We start from the raw sequence: 20,609 nt of genomic DNA, 5'->3' as shown, positions 1-20,609 counted from the left end.
CCACGGCTTCACTTCCGTTCCGGAGGAAGAACTTATGACCTTTAGCGTGAGAGGTACGCATGTTAACCACATATTTGAACTGAGTTTTTTTTGTATACAGTGATACAAACTCGTAATCGTACTCCACCGTGCATATCGCTTTTCCCTTCTTTTGAAAGTCGAAAACAAAGTTTCAGAACAGCATTCTATTTAGATGAAGTCATAGTGTCATATGAGAGTTATAAGATTTGCTATCTGTTTTCAGAATAATGGTTTTTACTTCCCTAAGATTTGCGAATGTATGTGCGTATGTACGAAAATTGACTCAAACTCATAATCGTACTCTGGTTGAAATTTCAACTCGATTCATAAGGCGTTTATAAATTTCAGGATTCCATCATTAGTATGGTATCCATTGTTCATTGAAACTATCTTTAGCTGTCTCTAGCCGCTATCTACGAGTTTTTTGGTGTATTCGGAAGGAATATTCATCCATTTTTTGATCAAGTGGGTTTTAAAATCGTTACTGTTAGAAATTTGATGGTTTCAAAACTTTCTACACAAATAACTTTCATATTTTTAACTGGAATTGATGCTGGAAGATTGAGGCTGGAAGATCAATAACGTTAAGGCAATTATAACGTAACCATGTGCGAACAATATGTGACTTGTGCTTAGGGTCATTGTCTTGATAAAACTTGTATCCTCGATTCAATCTCATTTTGTTCACTCTTTGCTACATATTTTTCTTTAGGATGTTCAAGTAAACATTCTGATCCAATACACCATCGATGAAAATCAAATTGAACAAAAAAAATGGGTGGGTTCTATCTATGATATAACCGCAAGGTTGACGTGGGACTACCATACTTTTAGTAAGCATTTGTATTGCATTCATTAAATTATCGATCGATGAAACAATTTTCGGATTCAATTGAATTCAACATTTTTACTTAGTAAGTAAAAAATTTGAACAGTTGCCATGTAAGATCAATTCATGCATTGTAATAGATTATGTTCTTCGTTACAAGTAAATTTGATGAACTTCCTTTTACGTTTGATATGATGCATAGAACTACCAAAACAAGCGAACGGAAGAATTGTCAAACAATCATTGTATTTTACATTTCTCGAACCGCGAAAGTTCATTCACCTCTAGTATCTGAAAGTACGATTTTCCCAGGTTTCTCAGTTTAGAAGTACGTTTTAGGGAGACATATTCCGTTCTGCACAAAGACAAGGAAGTACAGAAGTACTCGCAGCTTGCATATATTTGTAATGTGGATTCCCCCAGGCATCTATGTTTTGAAACACATTTTTGTGGGAACAAAAATACCCCCGACATATATGTATTGGCAAAGCGGATTCCCCCAAGTACACAGGTGCACTGATTTTGAAGTCTGTGTTGGGGAAACCATAAATCGGGCCAATCAAAACGAGGCAGTTAGGGCGTTTAGATAACGCTTAACATTTAACAGACAGTTATTCAATTATTTATCTCATTAAAAATAACATTTTATTAAATGCGATAGATGCGTAGAAATATTTCCTATCAATTGATGCTAACATCTTTCCGACCCGGTGAGAAATGTTCGAGTTATGAGCATTCGAAACCTTTCATTTTTTCCTGCATGTTCTGTGTTTAGGTTTTCATTTTACCCCCCATATATTCCGGTTAGACGTAGTCCCACGTCAAAAAAAAAGTTTGTAATGTGCCGAGGAAGAACAACTTGAATGCCCGAGCACAGACGGAAAACCCGTTCAACGGCAATATAAATCGGTAACTCCAATGTATATGTTTTCAGTTGATGTTGCAGAACATTTTGGAAATTGGAACATCTGAATATAAAATTGGACTGGTCTCTTTATCGTTCAGAATTCATCTGACTGTGTGGACTTAAAAGAGGTTTTTTTTTGCTCTATTGTGTAAACCACTTTTTTGTTGGTTGGATGGTTGGTTGAACCTTTAAGGCGGCACAAAGGATTTTGGACACATCATTTAAATTTCGTTCAGTTGAAATATTCATTTCTTTTTAATAAGTGAAATAATAAAAAAAAAAATATTTTCCTGAACTGTATATAATCGAGTTTGACCCGTAGTTATGCTCATCATTGCTTTAGATAAAACATATTATTCATATGAAACACATTGAATCAAATAGTTGCAATATTAATCGAACATTTTATTCGTCATTTAATGTTATTATTATTTTTGCCTAGTCACACACAGTTACCACAGAGACTACCCAATCGTGCGCATTTGATATTATGTATGCTCAAAACCAATGCGAATACGGCATGAAACTTCGTTCATCTCGTTGTCACCGTCTGTGGGATTCAAAACGGCATTCAGGAAGCGTACTGCGAGGAGGGCAGCCACTCCCACTCCACTTCCAGGGTACCCTTCCACACGAAAGCTCAGAAGAATCCACTATGGAACTCAACCTTTGCGGCCGGACGCTTCTCAGCCGAGACCGTAGAGTCACACCGGCCAGAGGCGCTCAAGTGATAAAAAATCTGGAATAGGGTGGATTCCGAAATGTGAAAGTTTTGAGCAGAATTTTATTAAATTTTCCTTTGGGAAAATTTAATTTTCAACTCGCATAGTTGTAGTTTACCGGGGACAACTATGAGGCAATCAGGACGATGCTGGTGGTCAGGGTAGGTAACAGTATCCGTGCGGTTATGGTGTTGTATGCCCGAGGGAAAATACTTTTTCCGAGACTGTGTCGTTGCAGTAACCAAAGTCCCCGACAACGTGTTCCGGGTTTGATTAGGGTCAGAGATTAAATTACTTGATATATTATAGGAACGCTGCTGCATGCATTCACTCGCTTCGGTCGGAAGAATCTGTGATGACAAGTTGTCGAATTAATATAGGAGTATTTAAAACTTTTACTCCCCGACGTCCAATTGGGTGTCCCCGGAGAACGAGGTGTGATGTACATACTCATAAACATAATTTGTTATTACCAAACTTTATCGACATCCTCATTTTTAATATTCAATGTAATTCATTCGTTTTTTCAATTTCATTTACAGCTACGGTACGCAAAAAGAACTCCGCCGAGTATTTCCCAATCACACAGCTTCGTACAATTTAAATTAGCTTCACTCAGTATGAGCTACAAGCTCTACCAAGTTTCCACAACACCTTTGGTGTTAAAACCAAAGGGCGCCAATTTTCCTCATTCATCAAGCCGCTGTCAATTTTCACACCCTCTTTCCACGCCATATTTTACCAACGAGCAAATTACTCGTACCTGTTGTTGATTTCGCATTGAAATAGGAACAAAACCGTCTCGACTTGTCGCTCCACTTCAACTCTGTTGATTATCCCTATTCGTAAGCTCGTGCTCTCAAAATAGAAATTTTATTGGTTCTCAACTATGTATAGCAAGCTTCAAAAGCTCGGCAATGTGACTTCTCTCCCCTTGCCTTCACAGGTACCCAAACGTAGGTAAATTATTCTAATGAATCGCTAATTGGGGTATTAGCTCTAGAGCGGCGATGTTTTTTTAGTTCCGTCTGTACAGAAGAACAAACACTCTCGGTTGCATGTACCCATTTTTACGGCCATAATTCCTACCAATAAAAAAATTTCATGCAAACCATTGTACAACCAACCTTTGGTTCCAGATTAAAGCTTCCATCGGAATGATATTCCCCGCTAAAGTCAACGGTTAAATTGTCAGCCCGCAAAGTTCTACCGAGAACCGTCAAAGCTCGCGCTAAACATAAAATGAACTGAAATCATTCTCAGCTGTGCAACCTGTGTTCCTGTATATTTACAGTGCAAAAAGCACTCACCTACTCGGCTCCGAACTGAAAGCGGAATTTCTCTGCATTGCCTTGAGCGTTCCATAATTAAAAGAACACGCTAATTAATTTTCTACACGTTGTCAAACGCACGTAAGCCTCAGAGTTACACACACACACACACACTCGCGCTTACATACTTGTATGCCATAAATATGTGCACTTGCCTCTTTCACGCCTTCAAGGGTTGGTTCGAATTTGAGGAGTGAGGAGTGTTGTTTTTCAACAGTTATTTTTCAAACACTCCAAACTTAGCGACGAATACGATTTTCCATGAGGGAGCGTGTGAATATGTCGAGTGTGCGAGACAAAATAGCAAGTTAGTAGACTGCGGGCTGAAGATAAGCTTTCAACTTTGTTGAACTTACACATTATCTGAATATCTCTGTGAACTGAGCTTGATGTCTCTTTTTTCGTTGTTCAAACAACAGTGTTATTAAACATATTATGTGTATTTTATGGAGGTATAAAGCTCTAAGTTAGCAACACTTTTCTTATATTTGGGCCATTTTGACAGTTGTCACATGCTTTGTTTTTAATAAGATTTGCCATTCTGTCATTAATATACTGAAACCTGAATAACGACTACATATTTTGAACAGTTTTTACGAAGTTCGACAAACTAATTGCGCTCTTCGTCATTTTATGATCCCCATAATCACCCATCGGACTGTGGCTGATTACTCATTCAACAGTGATTACGCAAATTTCGTGTAGTTTCTCTGTAGTGTGTTGTTCACCTCCTATTGATTGCATAGTTATAAGTTTACTTACTGATGAAATAGAGTCAACCAACGGAACCGACGCAATAAAATTATGTCCGGAAAAAGTTAAAAATATTGAGTTCAACCATTTCGGGAGTTATCAAAAGGATCCAAATTGGTTGGCTTTAGACGTCGAGCAAAAAAAGGAGCGACCAGATCGTCGTCCATAGCACAACATCACTATCCTAAATCTAAAATGAAGATGCACAATAATGAGTTTGTAATTTGTTTATATATTTTATGAATTATCAATATGCCATTTATTACTACGTTTTAGATTTTTTTTCCTCGTAAAACTACGGATATTATTTTAGACTACATCGCAATTTTATTGTTAACACTTAGTAGAAAGTTTTCGTAACCCTGAAAATGCCGGATGTTAGGGCGGTGTTCCGGCCAGAGCCAAGAAGGAACTCAAAAAAAAAAGAAACACACTTTATTATCTTCACATCACTTTATTTACAACAAACACAAATAATTTCAAATTACACTTAAATTATAGCTAAAAACTCTTAACTAAAACACTAAAACTAAACACAAAAACACAGAAGGCTCACCTGAAACAAAAGAATATGGATTAATTTGTTAAATGAATTGTTAAATGAAAGCTCCAAAGGGCACACAATTACCTGAAATGTAAATTGAAGTCAAAGGTTTTATTGCAAACAATCAACTTACCTCAAAAGGCGATATCCAAACAATAACAATTCACCAAAGAACAAACTGACTTTTCTAGAAAGGTGTCAGACAGGGACAGAAAAATTCTATTGCTATAATATAAGGTCTATCGTTTATAGCGAACATTCTAGAACAACCCGAGCAAAGATACCATCCCCAATACAATTCACTAGAGCGTGTATCATATAAATAGGGCACGTAATGTACCGGGTTTCATTCGTTAATAAACCATCGTAGAGTATAGTCTGACTGTCTTCTGCAAATTCAAATTCGGAAGAAGGAAATTCTATACGCTGTCCGGTTAACGTTTTCTCCGTCTAAAAGTTAAATTCGGCATAGCCAGAAGTACTGGCGGAAACAGGTGGTTTTGTAGAAGCTGTTGAGGATGGTTGACTTATGATTAATGCTTGCCCTCGCGGGAACAATATACAAGCGTGTCATGTTTTGCAATTCATTTGCTTATGTCAAAGCATGTACTGCACTGAGTATGCATCGCGGCGAATCAATCAATCCTCGCTTTTAGATTGTTGTCACATACTGCTGTTTATTCTACATAACAGCTATCACATCAGTCTTTTTCACAGTTGATATACACTCATACACTATATAGAGATGCAGCTATAATCTCTTTATGTGAATTTGTTGGCTAAAACTCGTTAGCTTGAATAGTTCAAATAGCATCGCGTTCTCTATGACCTAATCGATGATGCCGGACATGAACATCAAATGTTTTTGTTTTTTTTTTGACGTAGGACTACGTCTAACCGGAATATATGGGGGGGTAAAATGAAAACCTAAACACAGAATATGCAGAGAAAAATGCAAGATTTCGAATGCTTATAACTCGAACATTTCTTACTAGATCGGAATGATATTTGCATCAATTGATAGGGAATATTTCTACGCATCTACGCATCATGTTATTTTTCATCAGATAAACAATTGAATAACTGTAAAATATTAAGCGTTATCTAAACGCCCTAACTGCCTTTTTTTTAACAAAAATGGCTGCCATTTTGGCAATTTTTCGATTTTTCAAAAACCTTTAGGTATTTCCCTAAAGTCTCAAAATATTCTTTTGAATTTATTCTACGACACCCCGTTACTTAAAAGGGTATTCCAGTGTAGAGACACTAATTTCGGACGTTTTTTCGATCTCCGTAAAAATAAAACAAAGAATATCTTTACTATCTATTATATCATTATTTTATTGTTAAAAGATAGATGAACTTATCTTTTAACAATAAAACAAAAATTGAACGGAGAAAAAACATTCATAACTAGAATAGTTAAGAGCTGATGAGGTGAGAGGGTTCAAAAAAAATTGTGTCATGGTGTACACAATTCCAGCCCCTCTGGTTATCTGAAACAAAAAAAATCGACAGATTCTGAATCAGTAAAAATGCCGCTATCGCATGAACGTTGAACAGGTCAAACACATCTTTTTTGCCAAAATGGTGGCCGTTGCGGTTTAAAACGTTTTTTTCTTACGTTTTCTGATTTTTTAAAAATAGCAAATTTAAAAAAAAATATCATTTAGAGGTTTATGTGATAGAGAGATGCCTGCAGATTGTACCCATATAAACTTGACATGAATCGGTTCAGTAGAACTTGAGATATCGTGTATGCCAGTTTGAAAAAACTAGTTTCGAGAAAAACGCGTTTGAAGTTCATTGTTATGACCGTACCAGGTTAGATAGTGCATCACTTAAATGGCTCTAACTCGGTAAATAATAGGATTTTCGATAAGTCCTCTCTAGGGTATATTCTTGTATGTCTGAACCACAGAAATATGAAGGAAGAAAAGATTTTTTTCAGATTTGTAGACTAGAATACTCTCTTAAAAACCGATACCACCAGCAATGTACCGATTTTCAGACAGGATCTACGCATCTAGCAGTCAACACCTTAATAATCATTATTCGTGCACTCAAAAAATGGAAAATAAATCAAATATACCTTCAATAATAACCAAAATAGCAGAACACTTCACTTTATTCCTAACTATTCCGAAATAAATCACGAAAATTTATTACTTTTCGACGTTCTAGACAGGGATCTCCCCTTTTTGATACCTTCAAAGACATATGCATATGATATACACCATGCCGAATAAAGTAGTAAATTTTTAATTGATATTTTGACGTGGGACTACGTCTAACCGGAGTGTATGGAGGTGAAATGAAAACCTACGAGGGCGGTCCGATAAGTACTTGGCCTCATCGCCCGATGATGTCAGCATCGCAAGAGAGATTATTTATCGTATTCTCGTAAACGGCTACTGTCAAAATTTCAGCCGAATCGGACTTGTAGTTTTGTTTTGACCGTGTGTGGAAGCGGGCGTGTAGGCGGATTTTAGAAAAATGGAAAAAATGGAAATTCCGCCGCAGCCACGGCCAACTTGGTCGAATTGCACTACGAACTGCTGCCCCATCCACCGTATTCTCCAGATTTGGCCCCGTGCGATGTTTTTTTTTTGTTTCCAGACTTGAAAAAGTCTTTCGCCGGGCAAAAATTTGAGTCGAATGAGGAGGTCATCGCCGCCATGGAGACCTACTTTGCAGACCTCGAGAAAACGTATTTTTCAGATGGATTAACGAAGCTGGAGCATCGCTGGCTAAATACTTATAGGACTGCCCTCGTATACACAGAACATGCAGGATAAAATGAAAGATTCCGAATGCTTATAACTCGAACATTTCTCAATATATCGGAAAGATGTTTGCATCAATTGATAGGAAATATTTCTACGCATCTATCACAATTAATAAAACGTTATTTTTAATGTGATAAACACTTGAATAACTGTAAAATGTCAAGTATTATCTAAACGCCCTCTCAGCCAAGTTTTGATTGGCCCGATTTACGGTTTCCCCAACACAGACCTCAAAACCAATGTACCTGTGAGAATCCACTTTGAAAATACACATGCAAGTAGGGGATATTTTTGTTCCCACCAAGCTGTACCCTGTTCCCTAACACAATCTTCAAAATCAAAATTCACATATTTTGGTAGTCCTAGACATCATATCAAACGTAAAAGGACGGTTATCAAATTTATTTTTAACGAAGAACATAATCTATTACAATGCATGAATTGATCTTACATGGCAACTGTTCGAACTTTTTACTTACAAATCAAATGTGTTGAATTCAATTGAATTCGAAAATTGTTTAACTCAATCGATAATTTGATCAATACAATACAAACGCTTACTAAGACAACGGTAGTCCCACGTCAACCTTGCGGTTATATCATTAATATAACCCACCCATTTTTTCAGATTATTCTGAACCCCCAGTCAACGTCACTGCCCCTTATACCAATATTACCAAAAACAATTGGGTGATCAGTACAAGTGAAAAATACAAATTATATATACATAAAAATCTCGTGTCACGGTGTTTGTTATCGAACTCCTCCGAAACGGCTCAACCGATTTTGATGAAATTATGCACAAAAAAACTTTGTTAGCATGAGAATAGGTTTAAAACTATATACGCTACCGCTTGGATACCGATTACTAGATATTTAATACCGATAAGAGTGCCTCTATGCAGAAAAAAATCCGATTTTTTCTTTATCTTAAATTTTGCTTCAAATAATACATATAACCACAAATTTCAACCCCCATACCCTATTTTGAATCGCGATTTTAGTAGCTTGATACAAACAATATTCACATAATTTCACCGTCGGTCGTTTTTCAAACAGAACGAATTTATTTATGTTGTTATATGACAGATGGCGCTACTTTCATCCACACATTCGCAAGTAACCTCACTTCATCTAAAGCCAGGTTATGGCCGACTAGATGGAATTAGTTTTGAATGAGCACAACAAATTAGTGAAATACTTCAAATCACACTTGCTCGGTTTACAAAATTACAATCACGTTATTGTCATCAATTCTGATAAAAAAATCTGCTGGGGAGCAGATTCAGCGCGCAAGCGTTACTAGAATTATAGAAGGTGTCTGTACAATGACGCGAGAAATTGTGATTCGAAGAAAAACCAATAATCGGGAATTCATCGTTAACGCACATCGTTCATACGACTCTCTCTATGCTCTTCTTCAATAGCACTAACGTTCCCAACCTTCGCCTTTTCATCGCAGTATTACTTGCATCATCTTTAATGGTACTTAGTTCAGATTTCTATACCAAACAACACACCTTGGATGTATTCTGTCAAACTCTAGAATGTTTGTGACCACAATGCAAGTCAGAAGAAATATCTTTGACGAAAACTGCCCGACCGTTCTGAAAGAACAAGATGAACATTACATAAACATTAGTCAACGTGATCCTGCCACAGGCACTCCATTCATTATGAACATCATTACTTATTTTGAAATAATATTTATGAGTAGCTATATCAGACGAATAAAATAAAGGAGTGTGCTCGATGGATTTTACGTGTATCGTTTGATGTCTTCATATGATGTCGTGAGCTGTACCAACAATTCTTGGTCGACATGTACGCGAAGGTAGAGAGCGAACGACTGCGATTCCTACGACCTAATCAACATAAGTGACTTGAGGAAGAATACATTCACTTGGGAAACGCTATCATGAGCAACGCCGTAACAGCGTCAGAGTCAAAATTATCTGAACGAACTGCAATTTTGCATCCTGAAATCCGTTCGATCCGAAGTGCAAAATGGATATTCGGGAGGAATAAACACGCTTTTAAACCAATTTATTTAATGTAAGTTAATTCTACATAACAAAAATGTGATCGATGTAAAAAAGAAACACATTATCTGCAATTGGGGGGTAAATCTTGAAGGAAAATTGTGTCTGACGATGATTTTATGTTATGTATAAAGTTTTGGTGGAAAAGCAAGGAAATTTATAGACAAAAAAAGTTAAGTTAGCGTTAGGACTATGTCTTCAATGTTTTTAAACGAAATCGAGTGATTGTGAAATTCGATAGAGTTCCAAACCAATCGGATTCCGGAATACGAATAACTGTTCGATACGGTTACCACAATAAAAGTATATGGTCCATGCGCTGTTTCGAAACATTTTTCGCCTTGCACTGTAGATGGAATGTTTACACACGTTTTCCTAGAGATTTCACCAACGACACGATCGCAAGCGTAAGCGAATATCGAATACTGATATTTAAATACTGATGATGTCATTCACAAATATAAACAACGTAGCCATTGAAATTGAAAATCGTTGAGTAGTACCACATTCGTCTCAGCTGAGAAAACTGCGATTAATACATTTGCAAGTTCGCGGATAAAGGAAGTGGCAATATGGCTGTGATTCTAAATTAGAATACCGCTGTGAATACTCCTCGATTGAATTACAACAACGAAGTAATGCGGTTCCAAATAAGAACGATACATCAGTTCCATTGTTGTCTGGCGTGTCGTTAGTTTCTCAATTCATGAACGACACCCAGCAATTATAAATTTAGCCGTGCATATTGAAAAAGAAAAGCGCGTATTTTCCTCCAACGAAACAGCATTTGAACGATATGAATATTGATTTTATATACACTATATATTATATATTATATACACTATATATTTTCAGCTTTACGACAAAAATCTATTACTTTTTTTTTCTTCACATTTAACTTTGGAAGATCAAACATATCAGTTACATGATTGGAATACATTGCATCATGAAACATCATACCAACTTCCGTTGAAATCGTTTCATTCGTTCTTCTTATCGGTAACATTCGAATCATTTTGTAGATCGTTGAAACATTCAAACACGCTTAAAGTACATTAGTTATGTTTTATTTTACACCCAAAATATGCTCTAGAAATAATTTAAATAGCAGAACAACGTTTGCCGAGTCAGCTAGTACATACTATATAAACGAATTATAAATATCGAAATCGTCGTAAATCGTGGGGCTCTACACTTCTCTAATTTTTTATATAAAACCGGATACCGATTAATGTTCCGTAATTAGAATAAGCCGACTACAAGTGTTCGCATGTTTACTTGTCCATATGAGATTCAGGAAAAAAAACAAATATACGTCGAAGTAAATTTACCACTAGTCTATAATCAACTTTCATTTGCTTTCGTTTTCCATCTCATTCCAGATAAACCGCTTTCTGCGAGGCTCCAACGTATCGAAAATAAATGACCTGGAAGTGTTCTCCGGCAAGTAAGTATCGCAGCATTTCCACCCTCTGCCGAATTCCGCTTCCGTCTCGGAACCGACCAAATTGTTTGCACGGATCTAGAACAGCGTCTACATTAACGTTATTTAAAGTGTAAATGAAGCCTTCACTTCCAGGCCGCTAATGCGCCATTGACACCGTAATGCTAATGCGATGTATATCGCATTTGCTCACGCTCGTTTTGTCGCCATGGCTCTCACGCGAAACGAAACTTACCTCCCTCCAAATCCTAGGCGTAGCTTTTACTTAACGCCCCCGCCCCTCCCGCTATGCTATGATTTGATTCGCGCGAATAAAGCGGAAAATCGAGCAATTGTTTTACGCTTCTTTTGCCCGGGAGCGGATTGATATTTCCTTTTATTTGACGGCTGAACACGGCGAAATGTCGGGATGGATCCCGACAACAAAACAGAATGACTATATGAGAAATCTAGTGTTTGTACAAACAATCAAGCTTCTAGAATTTGCACAGATATCCCGGACTATGTAATCTTAGTTAACAGCTACATCGCTCGCGACTTCAGCTTGACTTAACAGATTTTCCTCCTGTTTTTTATCCCACACTCACACAGGGCTGACAACGAAGTGAAGATTCAATTTTTCGGCGCAAAAATAGACTCCTCAAGGATACGGGAATCGATGGAACGAATAGTGGAGCAGCGTGGGCGGACTGGCAATATTAGTTTTGCATCCTTCAAGCCATTGTTCCGCCAGGATGCAGGACTCATGTTGCAGGTGAGTTTTTTTCTGTTTCACTTAGATTACATAGTGCTGCTGTGTGACATGTATTTATGGAGATCATTTAGAAGGAAATACTATGGATAATATAGTAGAAAATTTATAATAGCTTTAAATACTTCAACAAGTTCTATCAACAAAAATATTCATATTCTCAGCATATCAGCCATGTAAAGAAATTGAGTAATGAACAAAATTTCTGCCAGTACAAAAGCCCGAGGAAGGCAAGGTTAAGTGTAATTAATTATGTAAACATACGAACACACAACCGCATAGTTGTTCCGCCGGATAACAAAGTTACTGTTTGTAGAAAAGCTTCCGTTTGGATGTGTGTTCGCTACCTCTCTCTCCTAGAGTTTACATTGCTGCTGCTGTTGTGCCGTCTCTCTCACGCTAGTAAAGAACAAATTCACTAGCATGTGGTGCGACGTTATTTGGGGGAGAGATCACAAACCCAACCATTTGTGGAAAACCCCAATGTATTATACACACGTGGAGGAGGACGTATACACGGCCGGATGAACCGACTCATCCATCATATAATGATGAGTAGGATAGTAACAGTTTTGAGTACCCTTCATCTCAATGTGTGTTCAAGTGCTTTCAGGATTGCGGTTTCGAGAGGAATTCTCCTGGGTACTTATCAACACCCTAGAGTCGAGCAAGCCATGTTTAATTTGATATCTTCAGATATGAATAGAGATTTGAAGCACCTTTCGTGGAAATTAATTAGTAGCAAATGTGCAGAGTTTGTTACAAATTAGGTAATTGATTGTTCGAAGATGCTTTTGATCTCAAAAGATAAGTATTGTAAGATATGACGGAATGTGAATCGTTGTGGGTGTGAAAACATTGGTCACGTAGGCAATTTTGCATACCTGAAATCTTTAAACAAAAATTAGGCTTCTATTTGGAAGGGAAATTTTTTTTTCTTTATTCTTAAGAAATATAACTCAAAAACTATAATATCCACAAAATTACTGATCAACGGATGAAATGTGAAATTAACAAAAAATTGAAAATTGAAATTTTTCTAAAAAATTTTTTTTTTTCTAAATTGTCAACAAAAAAATGTAAATAGCCCTTACAAATTCCAGCAAATCATCATTACATCAGAAGATGGGAACTTTTACAGGGAAAAAGTTTTTCTAAGAACAATTTTTTCATGTTTTCTTTGGAAAAATTACAAATTGACATGTTCTTGACATCTAACCTCTTGACATTCTAAATAGAAAAACAGAAAGTGGGTTATATCTATGGTATAACCGCAATGGTGACGTAGGACTATCGTTGATTCAGTGATCCTTTGTTTGAAGTTGAATCTGAATCCATTCTGAATGAATGAATAAATTAATATTTGGGGGACTTCGAAAACGAGAGCGTTACGTTGGAGGTACAAGGTTTTATGCATCCAATATTGGATACGAAAATATCCTACTGATGGGGAAGAATAATCTTCAGAAGCTATCCTGTTAATTGCGATTGATTGAAAAATCACAAAACCAAATGTATTTGGTCACAGTGTTACATGGATAGAAAAATTTAAAATAAACTCTTTCACATGAATGTATTTTTAAATTCCCAGAGGAACTGGTAGATTATTTTCCGGATCTTTCTTGATGCTGAATGGCATCCAAACGGAAAGAATTCCGCGCGTGTATGTGTGTGTGTGTGTAGCGGCTGCTTCGAGATCTTCCCGGGGGACCGTTTGTGGCATCACTCTCCTCCTGATGGATTCCCTTCTGACCTAAGGTGCACAAACAGGCTCTTGGTGACACCGTTCATCCGCGCTTTCATGATAAATGAAGAGCTTCACCACAACAGCGACAATATGCTCCAATCGCTGTTCAATTAGAACTGAGTGGATTTCCGAGCGGCGCTCGCTTATATACCGATTGGCGATTTCAATAGCCTGTTTTGAAAGCAAATTTAAGACTATTGAAACAAGTTTTTGGATCAGAAAGTAACAAGTATAGAACGCGTAGACATTTTATCTTTCGAATGAAGTGTTTATCATACCATTTCGTTCAGTTGTTTAGGAACTATTAACACTCAAAATCTCGGTCTCCGGCGTAACGCTTTTGTTTTCGAAACTTTGATTTTACACCCCGGTATAGAAATGAAAGACGTAGTCCTACGTCAAAAAGTTTACAGAATATGTCAATCGTGATAATCTACACATTAAAATGTAACGATTCAAACATTCATATATATATTTTTTTTCAAATAAAGCATGAAAATGCTGTTGTTAGGGAAACTTTTTCCCTGTAACAGCGCCCTTTCTCCGATGTAACTTGTTGAATATTGTGAGGACTATTCATCTCTGCGAGAAAAAAAAAAGTCCTTGTGGTAAGATAATTCGAATAAATGAGAAGAACACTTAAAAAATTCAAATTATTATTATTTTTTTTATTTTAATCTTACAATTGAAAACCACGAATACAATCAAACAATCGATCAAATAGCAGTGAAACGTTGTGGATGTTCACACATGGGTCTTTTAAGCAAATTTGCATACTTTAAATATTCAAAAAAGAATTAGACTACTTTTAGAAAACGGCCAACAATTTTTTTTGACGTAGGACTACGTCTAACCGGAAGGTATAGGGGGTGAAATGGAAATCTAGGCACTGAACAAGTAGGAAAAAATGCAAGATTTGGAACGCTTATAACTCGAGCATTTCTCAATAGATCGCAAAGGTTTTTGCATCAATTGATAGGAAATATATCTACGCATCTATCATAACGAATAACATTTCATTTTTCTTGAGATAAATAATTGAATAATTGTGAAATATCAAGCATTGTCAAAATGCACTATGTGCCCATTTTTGATTGGTCCATTTTGTGCTCCTCAAATCGTACCGACCAAAACAGGCAACCAGAGCAGCAGCGAAATAGAATGAAGCACGATTGGAAAAGAAAAAGAAAAAAATGAACGAAACATTGGTCGCAGTCTCACACATGCGTAATTCTCGAGCCAGCCAGTCAGCTTAAAAATCCCCGCTCCGCTGCCGTAACGATAAGAGACGAATGAACTCTCAGAGTTTAAAGTCTCTCTAATTCATTACCGATTACCGTAACGATCATTCTTTGTGTGGACACCGACTGGACAACATCGTTGCTGGACGGGCTGGACGGCGAGGGATCGAGTGCCTTTCTCAAGGCAAGAGGGCGGAGGTGGAAGCGCTGGAGTAGAGTAGAGTAGAATTTTCAAAGGGCCTTTCTCAAGGCTAGAGACGAATGAACTGCAAAAGTTTAAAGTCTCTATAATACAATACCTTCCTTCCTTCCTTCCGTAACGATCATTCTCATTCAAACCGTACACCACATCGGTTCGCATCACAACACATCAACAAACCAACCCAAGCAGCCATGTCTGGACATAGTAAAGGAGGAAAAGTGAAGGGAAAGGCAAAATCCCGCTCGAACCGTGTTGATCTGGAGTTCCCCGCAAGGGTAGCTAGGCCGAGCGCGTTAGTACCAGTGCACCAGTCCACCTAGCCGGCGTTATATAGTTTCGGCCGCCGAAGTGATCGAGTTAGCTGGCAAAGATGCTCGCGACGATAAGAAAACCCGCATTCAGAACAGAACACATTCGGTTCGGTGGACATCAAGACAACAGGCAGTTGCAGCGAGTGGCGAGTGGCAAACGCAATCGCAAAACGGCATCAGGTAGCAGAAGAAAAAAGTTTGTTCTTTATACAAACTGCTTTGGTGGCAAATCCAGAACAAGGCGGCATCGAGGGCATTCGAAATGGTTTTTTTCAAAACCACGAGTACTAAGTTTTCTAAATTGGAACCATTCCATAAAACAAGGGCCATTAAACCTTCCAAAAAAGAGTTTACGAAATACAGTTCAATGCTTTCTAAAACATTATCCAAAATAATAATAAAACACAAATTGATTTTTTCATAATTTGTTTGCCAGGATCTGATGAGTATGTGAATTTGGCAGTTGTTCTGAGCTTATTGATAGTTGGGGACTTTCCTGATTATTCCATTTTCACCAATTCTTAAATTGTTTCCAGATTGAAAGTACAGTAATTTACAATTAGTTCGACATTTAGCTAATTGGACGGACATGTAATGCGACTTATTTAGTTGGACATTTTTGTAAACATAGAGATCCAAATTATGACCCCACATTGAAAGTCGACACTGTACCACTGTCATCGCAAATGTTCAATTACAGGTTAATATCGCCTCCAATGCGACACTGAGTGGCGCTTCGACACGTCGCATTGAATGTAATTTACTGTACAACATGTCACAAAGCTGGATGAGATGAAATTTTCCATCTGAAAGCTGTGGCGAGTGGCAAACGCAATCGCTAAATAGAAAGGTTTAGCCGAACAAGATGGGGATATCGAGTGATAACAAAACAATAAACTCTTTAGATTGAAGATAATTTTGTGATCCTGAATAGGACACTTTTTATCCTGCATGTGAATCAAACGAGCGAACAAATCGTAATGAATGTAATTTTTTGCCATTGCTCCCATTTAACGCTCATTCGTTCGTCTCGTTGGACTCGCCCCTCTGGCTGAGTCTGCCGATTTGTCTCTATCCTGTGAGTGTGTACCGCTAGAGTATAAAACACGCGGACCCCAAAAAAATATCTTATTTTCTTTCAAACCGTAAACCCGTGTGGTTGTACGGCATCGGCATCGTGGACGTAACAAAGGAGGACAAGTTAAGGGAAAGGCAAGGTTCACTCGAACCGTGCAGGTCTCCAGTTCCCTGTTGGTCGCATTCACTGATTGCTCCGCAAGGGTAACTAGGCCTAACGGATTGGTGCCGAAGCACCAGTATACCTAACAGCGATTATAGAGTTTCGGCCGTCAGAGTGCTCGAGTTGGCTTGCAAAGCTGCTCACGACAATCAGAAAACCCGCATCAAGAACAGAGCAGCTTCGGTTCGGCGCTCATCAAGGCAACAATTAGTTTCAGTGAGTGGCAAAGTGTTTCTCCGACACGTTGCATTAAATGTAATTTACTGAACAACATGTCACAAGCTGGATGGGAAGAAATTTTCCAACTGTGAAAGCTGTGGCGAGTGGCAAACGCAATAGCTAAACAGGAAGGTTTAACCGAACAAGATGGGAATATCAAGTGATAACAAAAACACAACGCCAAAGGTTCTTTTCAGAACCACCAACATGTTCATAAAGAGTAAACAGTAAACTAATCCATTTTTTCAGGTAGATAGGTAGGTATTCACGTAGGAGAAGAAAATAAAACAATATATTTAAAATATATATTTAACAAAAGCTGTCCCCTTTGTATAGTCCTACGTCACTCCGGTTATGTCCCCGACATTACCCACCCGTCTTTTTTCGTTTTGTTTTTCAAAATATAATAAAAAATAAAAATAAAAAATACCAAAAATAAAAAAAAAATCGCTGAAGAAAAATATTTTAAAAACTAAAATTCATTTTTCTCAAAAAAGTATTTTTTTTGAAAACTCTCAATAAATTTATATGAAACATTTATATATTTATACTAGCTGACCCGGCAAACTTCGTTCCGCCCAAAATTTATTTTTCGTTATCACATCCACGTTTTCTTACTAAGCGCACGCTTATGGGTCCAATCGCAGAACTGCTCATTGATCGATCTTCTAATCTACCCTTCAAAATAATCTTTTACTATAAAATTACTAGTAATTCCACCGAAACTCGTCAACTCGTCATAATAACAGATTGTTTTCAAACACAATTCTCATTCAAGATTCTTCAATCACTTGTAAATAACATGTTTCTCCATTACATGGACTAAATCGGACAATTCTTTCCTCTTTGCTCTTATCAACATCTTATTATATTATCGGCGATCCATTTTTATTTATATAGATAGAATACGATATAAGAGTGCATTATTACATTAAAATCCATTTTTACATTCGAACGAAGATCAATTTCGTTACCGCAAACATCAAATGGACTAACAACGCCTGTCAAAATATAATTGTAGAACACATGCGAATTGAATTTTTCGAACTTTCCCATTTTCCTTCAGAGTTTTCCGAAAATGTTCAATTGTCATGTTTGGTTGGAATATGTTTGGTTGAAATATGTCATTAATTTAATGGGAGCTCCTGTTTTTTCCAGAGGAGGAAGGGGTGTCATATCAACATAGAAACATTTCTCGTACCCAAAGGCGAAAGGAATTTCAAAAACATTTTTTGCTCCCTAAAACCTCCATATGCCAACTTGGGTTCCATACACTTGATTAGTTTTCGAGTTATGCAGAAATTTGTGTTTCAATTCTTTAGCAGACCGTCCCTCACCCCCCCCCCCCTTTAGAAAGGTGGGAAGAGTGTTGAACTACCTTAGAAATGTCTCTTGTCCCCTAAAACCTCCACATGCCGAATTTGGTTCCATTTGCTTGATTAGTTCTTGAATTATGCAGAAATGTATGCTTCATTTATATGGCAGTCCCCTTTCCCACAACCCTATCCCCCCCCCCACAGAGGGGAGGAGTTTTTATTCACCATAGAAACGTTTCGTTCCCCTTAAAACCTCCACATGCCAAATTTGGTTTCATTTCCTTGATTTTCGAGTTATGTAGAAATTTGGGTTTCATTTGTATGGCAGCCCTCCCTTGGAGAGGGGGGTTGAGTATCTAGCCACCATAAAAACATTCATTGAACCCTAATCTCTACATGCCAAATTTGGTTTCATTTACTTGATTAATTCTCGAGTAATGCAGAAATTTGTGTTTCATTTGTATGGCAAAATTCATAACTTTTGAACTACTAGACCGAATTAGATGATCGTTATTTCAAATAAAAGCCAATAAACTAGATTTCTTCTAAAAAATATTACATTTTCGATGAAAATAAGTTTTTTCTTCGTGATTATTGATTTTATTTGTTTTTTATAGTTTACATGGTTTCGGGACCAAGGGCACTATATTTTTTATATTTTTTCTAGAAAGCTGAGTATTTTTTACATAAAGTATCTCAAAATCAGAGATGTGTTCGTTTTCAAGTTATGGTTTTTCAAGGGTAACATGTGTTTAGTCTTCGTTCAATATATCTATGCGACTATACTGGATCTATGCAACTAGAATCCTATTTATTCGCTGGTGTTGTATTTTTCCGAAGAAAACTAGCTAAAGTGCTTTAATTTGGTATATCAATCATCTGAATCGTTATGTAATTTTATATAGATTTTTGTAAAAAGTCATTTCTGTGATAAAGGGGAAAAGTGATTTTTTGAACAATGGGTTGAATTTGAAAAATCATAACTAACTAGATAAAATGACCGCTTGCTAGTTGAAAAAACTTTTTCCCTGTAAGTACCCACCTTCCGATGTTTGGGAAAATGAATTTGAAATAATTATTTTTTCAGTGTAATTTTCATAATTTTTTCTTTAAGTTTTTATGAAAAATTAAATTATATCCTGCTTTTCATTCTCTGACTAAAATTTTGTTGATCTTGAAATTTTGAAGATATTTTTTTAAGTTGAAAGAGATCGAAATTTAAAAAAACTTTATAAACTATAAGAACTACAGAATTTTGGTCGGACGATCAAATATAGGAAATTGTTCATATCCATATATTCATATATTGTTCATCAAAAAAAAAGCAAACAAATTTAAAAAAAAACATTCAAAACATATTTTAAAAAAAATCAAATTTGTTTTTCTCAAAATAGTCCATCCAACTATCAACAAGGCTACTATACATTGGAAGAAAGGCACTGTTACTTTTGCCAATTGGGGATTTTTAAAAAAAATTTCTGTGTTTTTTAAATGTATTTTTTTATGATATGATAATGATGTGATGATATGATGATTTTATGATAATTTAAAAAATTTGCTACATTTGATTTTTTGCCCAATGTTTTTTAGGAATTATAATGTTTGAATTAGAAGTTTCGGTAAATAATTAAAAAAAAACTGACCCTTTCAAAAAGTAGTCTAATTTTGTGTTTTAAAATTTGCACGTGTTTCAAAAAAAATCTAATTGATAATCTATAATACCTAAAAAATTCTCGTCAAAAAATTGAATACAATAATTATTTAAATCATTAAAAATAAAAATTATGTTATTTTAATAACGAAAAAAATTAGAGCTCATTGAATGTTATTAGAAAACTTTTTTCCCTGTAAAAGTGCCCATCGTTCGATGCTGAAAGGACTATTTTTTTCAAGAGTACAACAAAATAGGTTTTTGAGAAAAAAAAATTTAAATTTTTTGATTTTTTTTATTTCAAAATTATTATAACAAAAAATATTTTTGTAATGCAAATTCAGATAATTTTCATTATTTCATCCTTCGGCCAACACTTTGTAGGTCTTATAGTTATTGATGAGATTTTTTTTCGAAAATTTTAGTATTTTTCAACATTTTCTTAAAAACATCTTGATTGGAAAACTATAAGATCTACGAAATGTTAGGTAGAGATGTAGAAAATTATTTATGTTTCCATTAAAAAATATAAAGAAATTAAAAAAAATC

At 36.3% G+C, this 20,609-nt stretch overlaps 1 protein-coding gene across 7 annotated transcripts in view; it reads left to right on the top strand.

Moving 5' to 3' along the window:
- The window catches only part of LOC129774820 (uncharacterized), a 676,155-nt gene that overhangs the window by 448,450 nt on the left and 207,096 nt on the right, over positions 1-20,609 (top strand). For all 7 annotated transcript variants that reach the window (XM_055778819.1, XM_055778821.1, XM_055778817.1 and 4 more), the window contains 2 exons: positions 11,321-11,385; positions 11,974-12,136. In XM_055778819.1, coding sequence (XP_055634794.1) covers positions 11,321-11,385; positions 11,974-12,136 — 228 coding nt within the window. The remainder of the gene's footprint in view (positions 1-11,320; positions 11,386-11,973; positions 12,137-20,609) is intronic.

Source organism: Toxorhynchites rutilus, chromosome 3, assembly GCF_029784135.1.
Source record: "Toxorhynchites rutilus septentrionalis strain SRP chromosome 3, ASM2978413v1, whole genome shotgun sequence".
Lineage (NCBI taxonomy): Eukaryota > Metazoa > Arthropoda > Insecta > Diptera > Culicidae > Toxorhynchites > Toxorhynchites rutilus.
The sequence above is the reverse complement of the archived record's forward strand: the minus strand, read 5'-3'. Positions and strand labels throughout refer to the sequence as shown.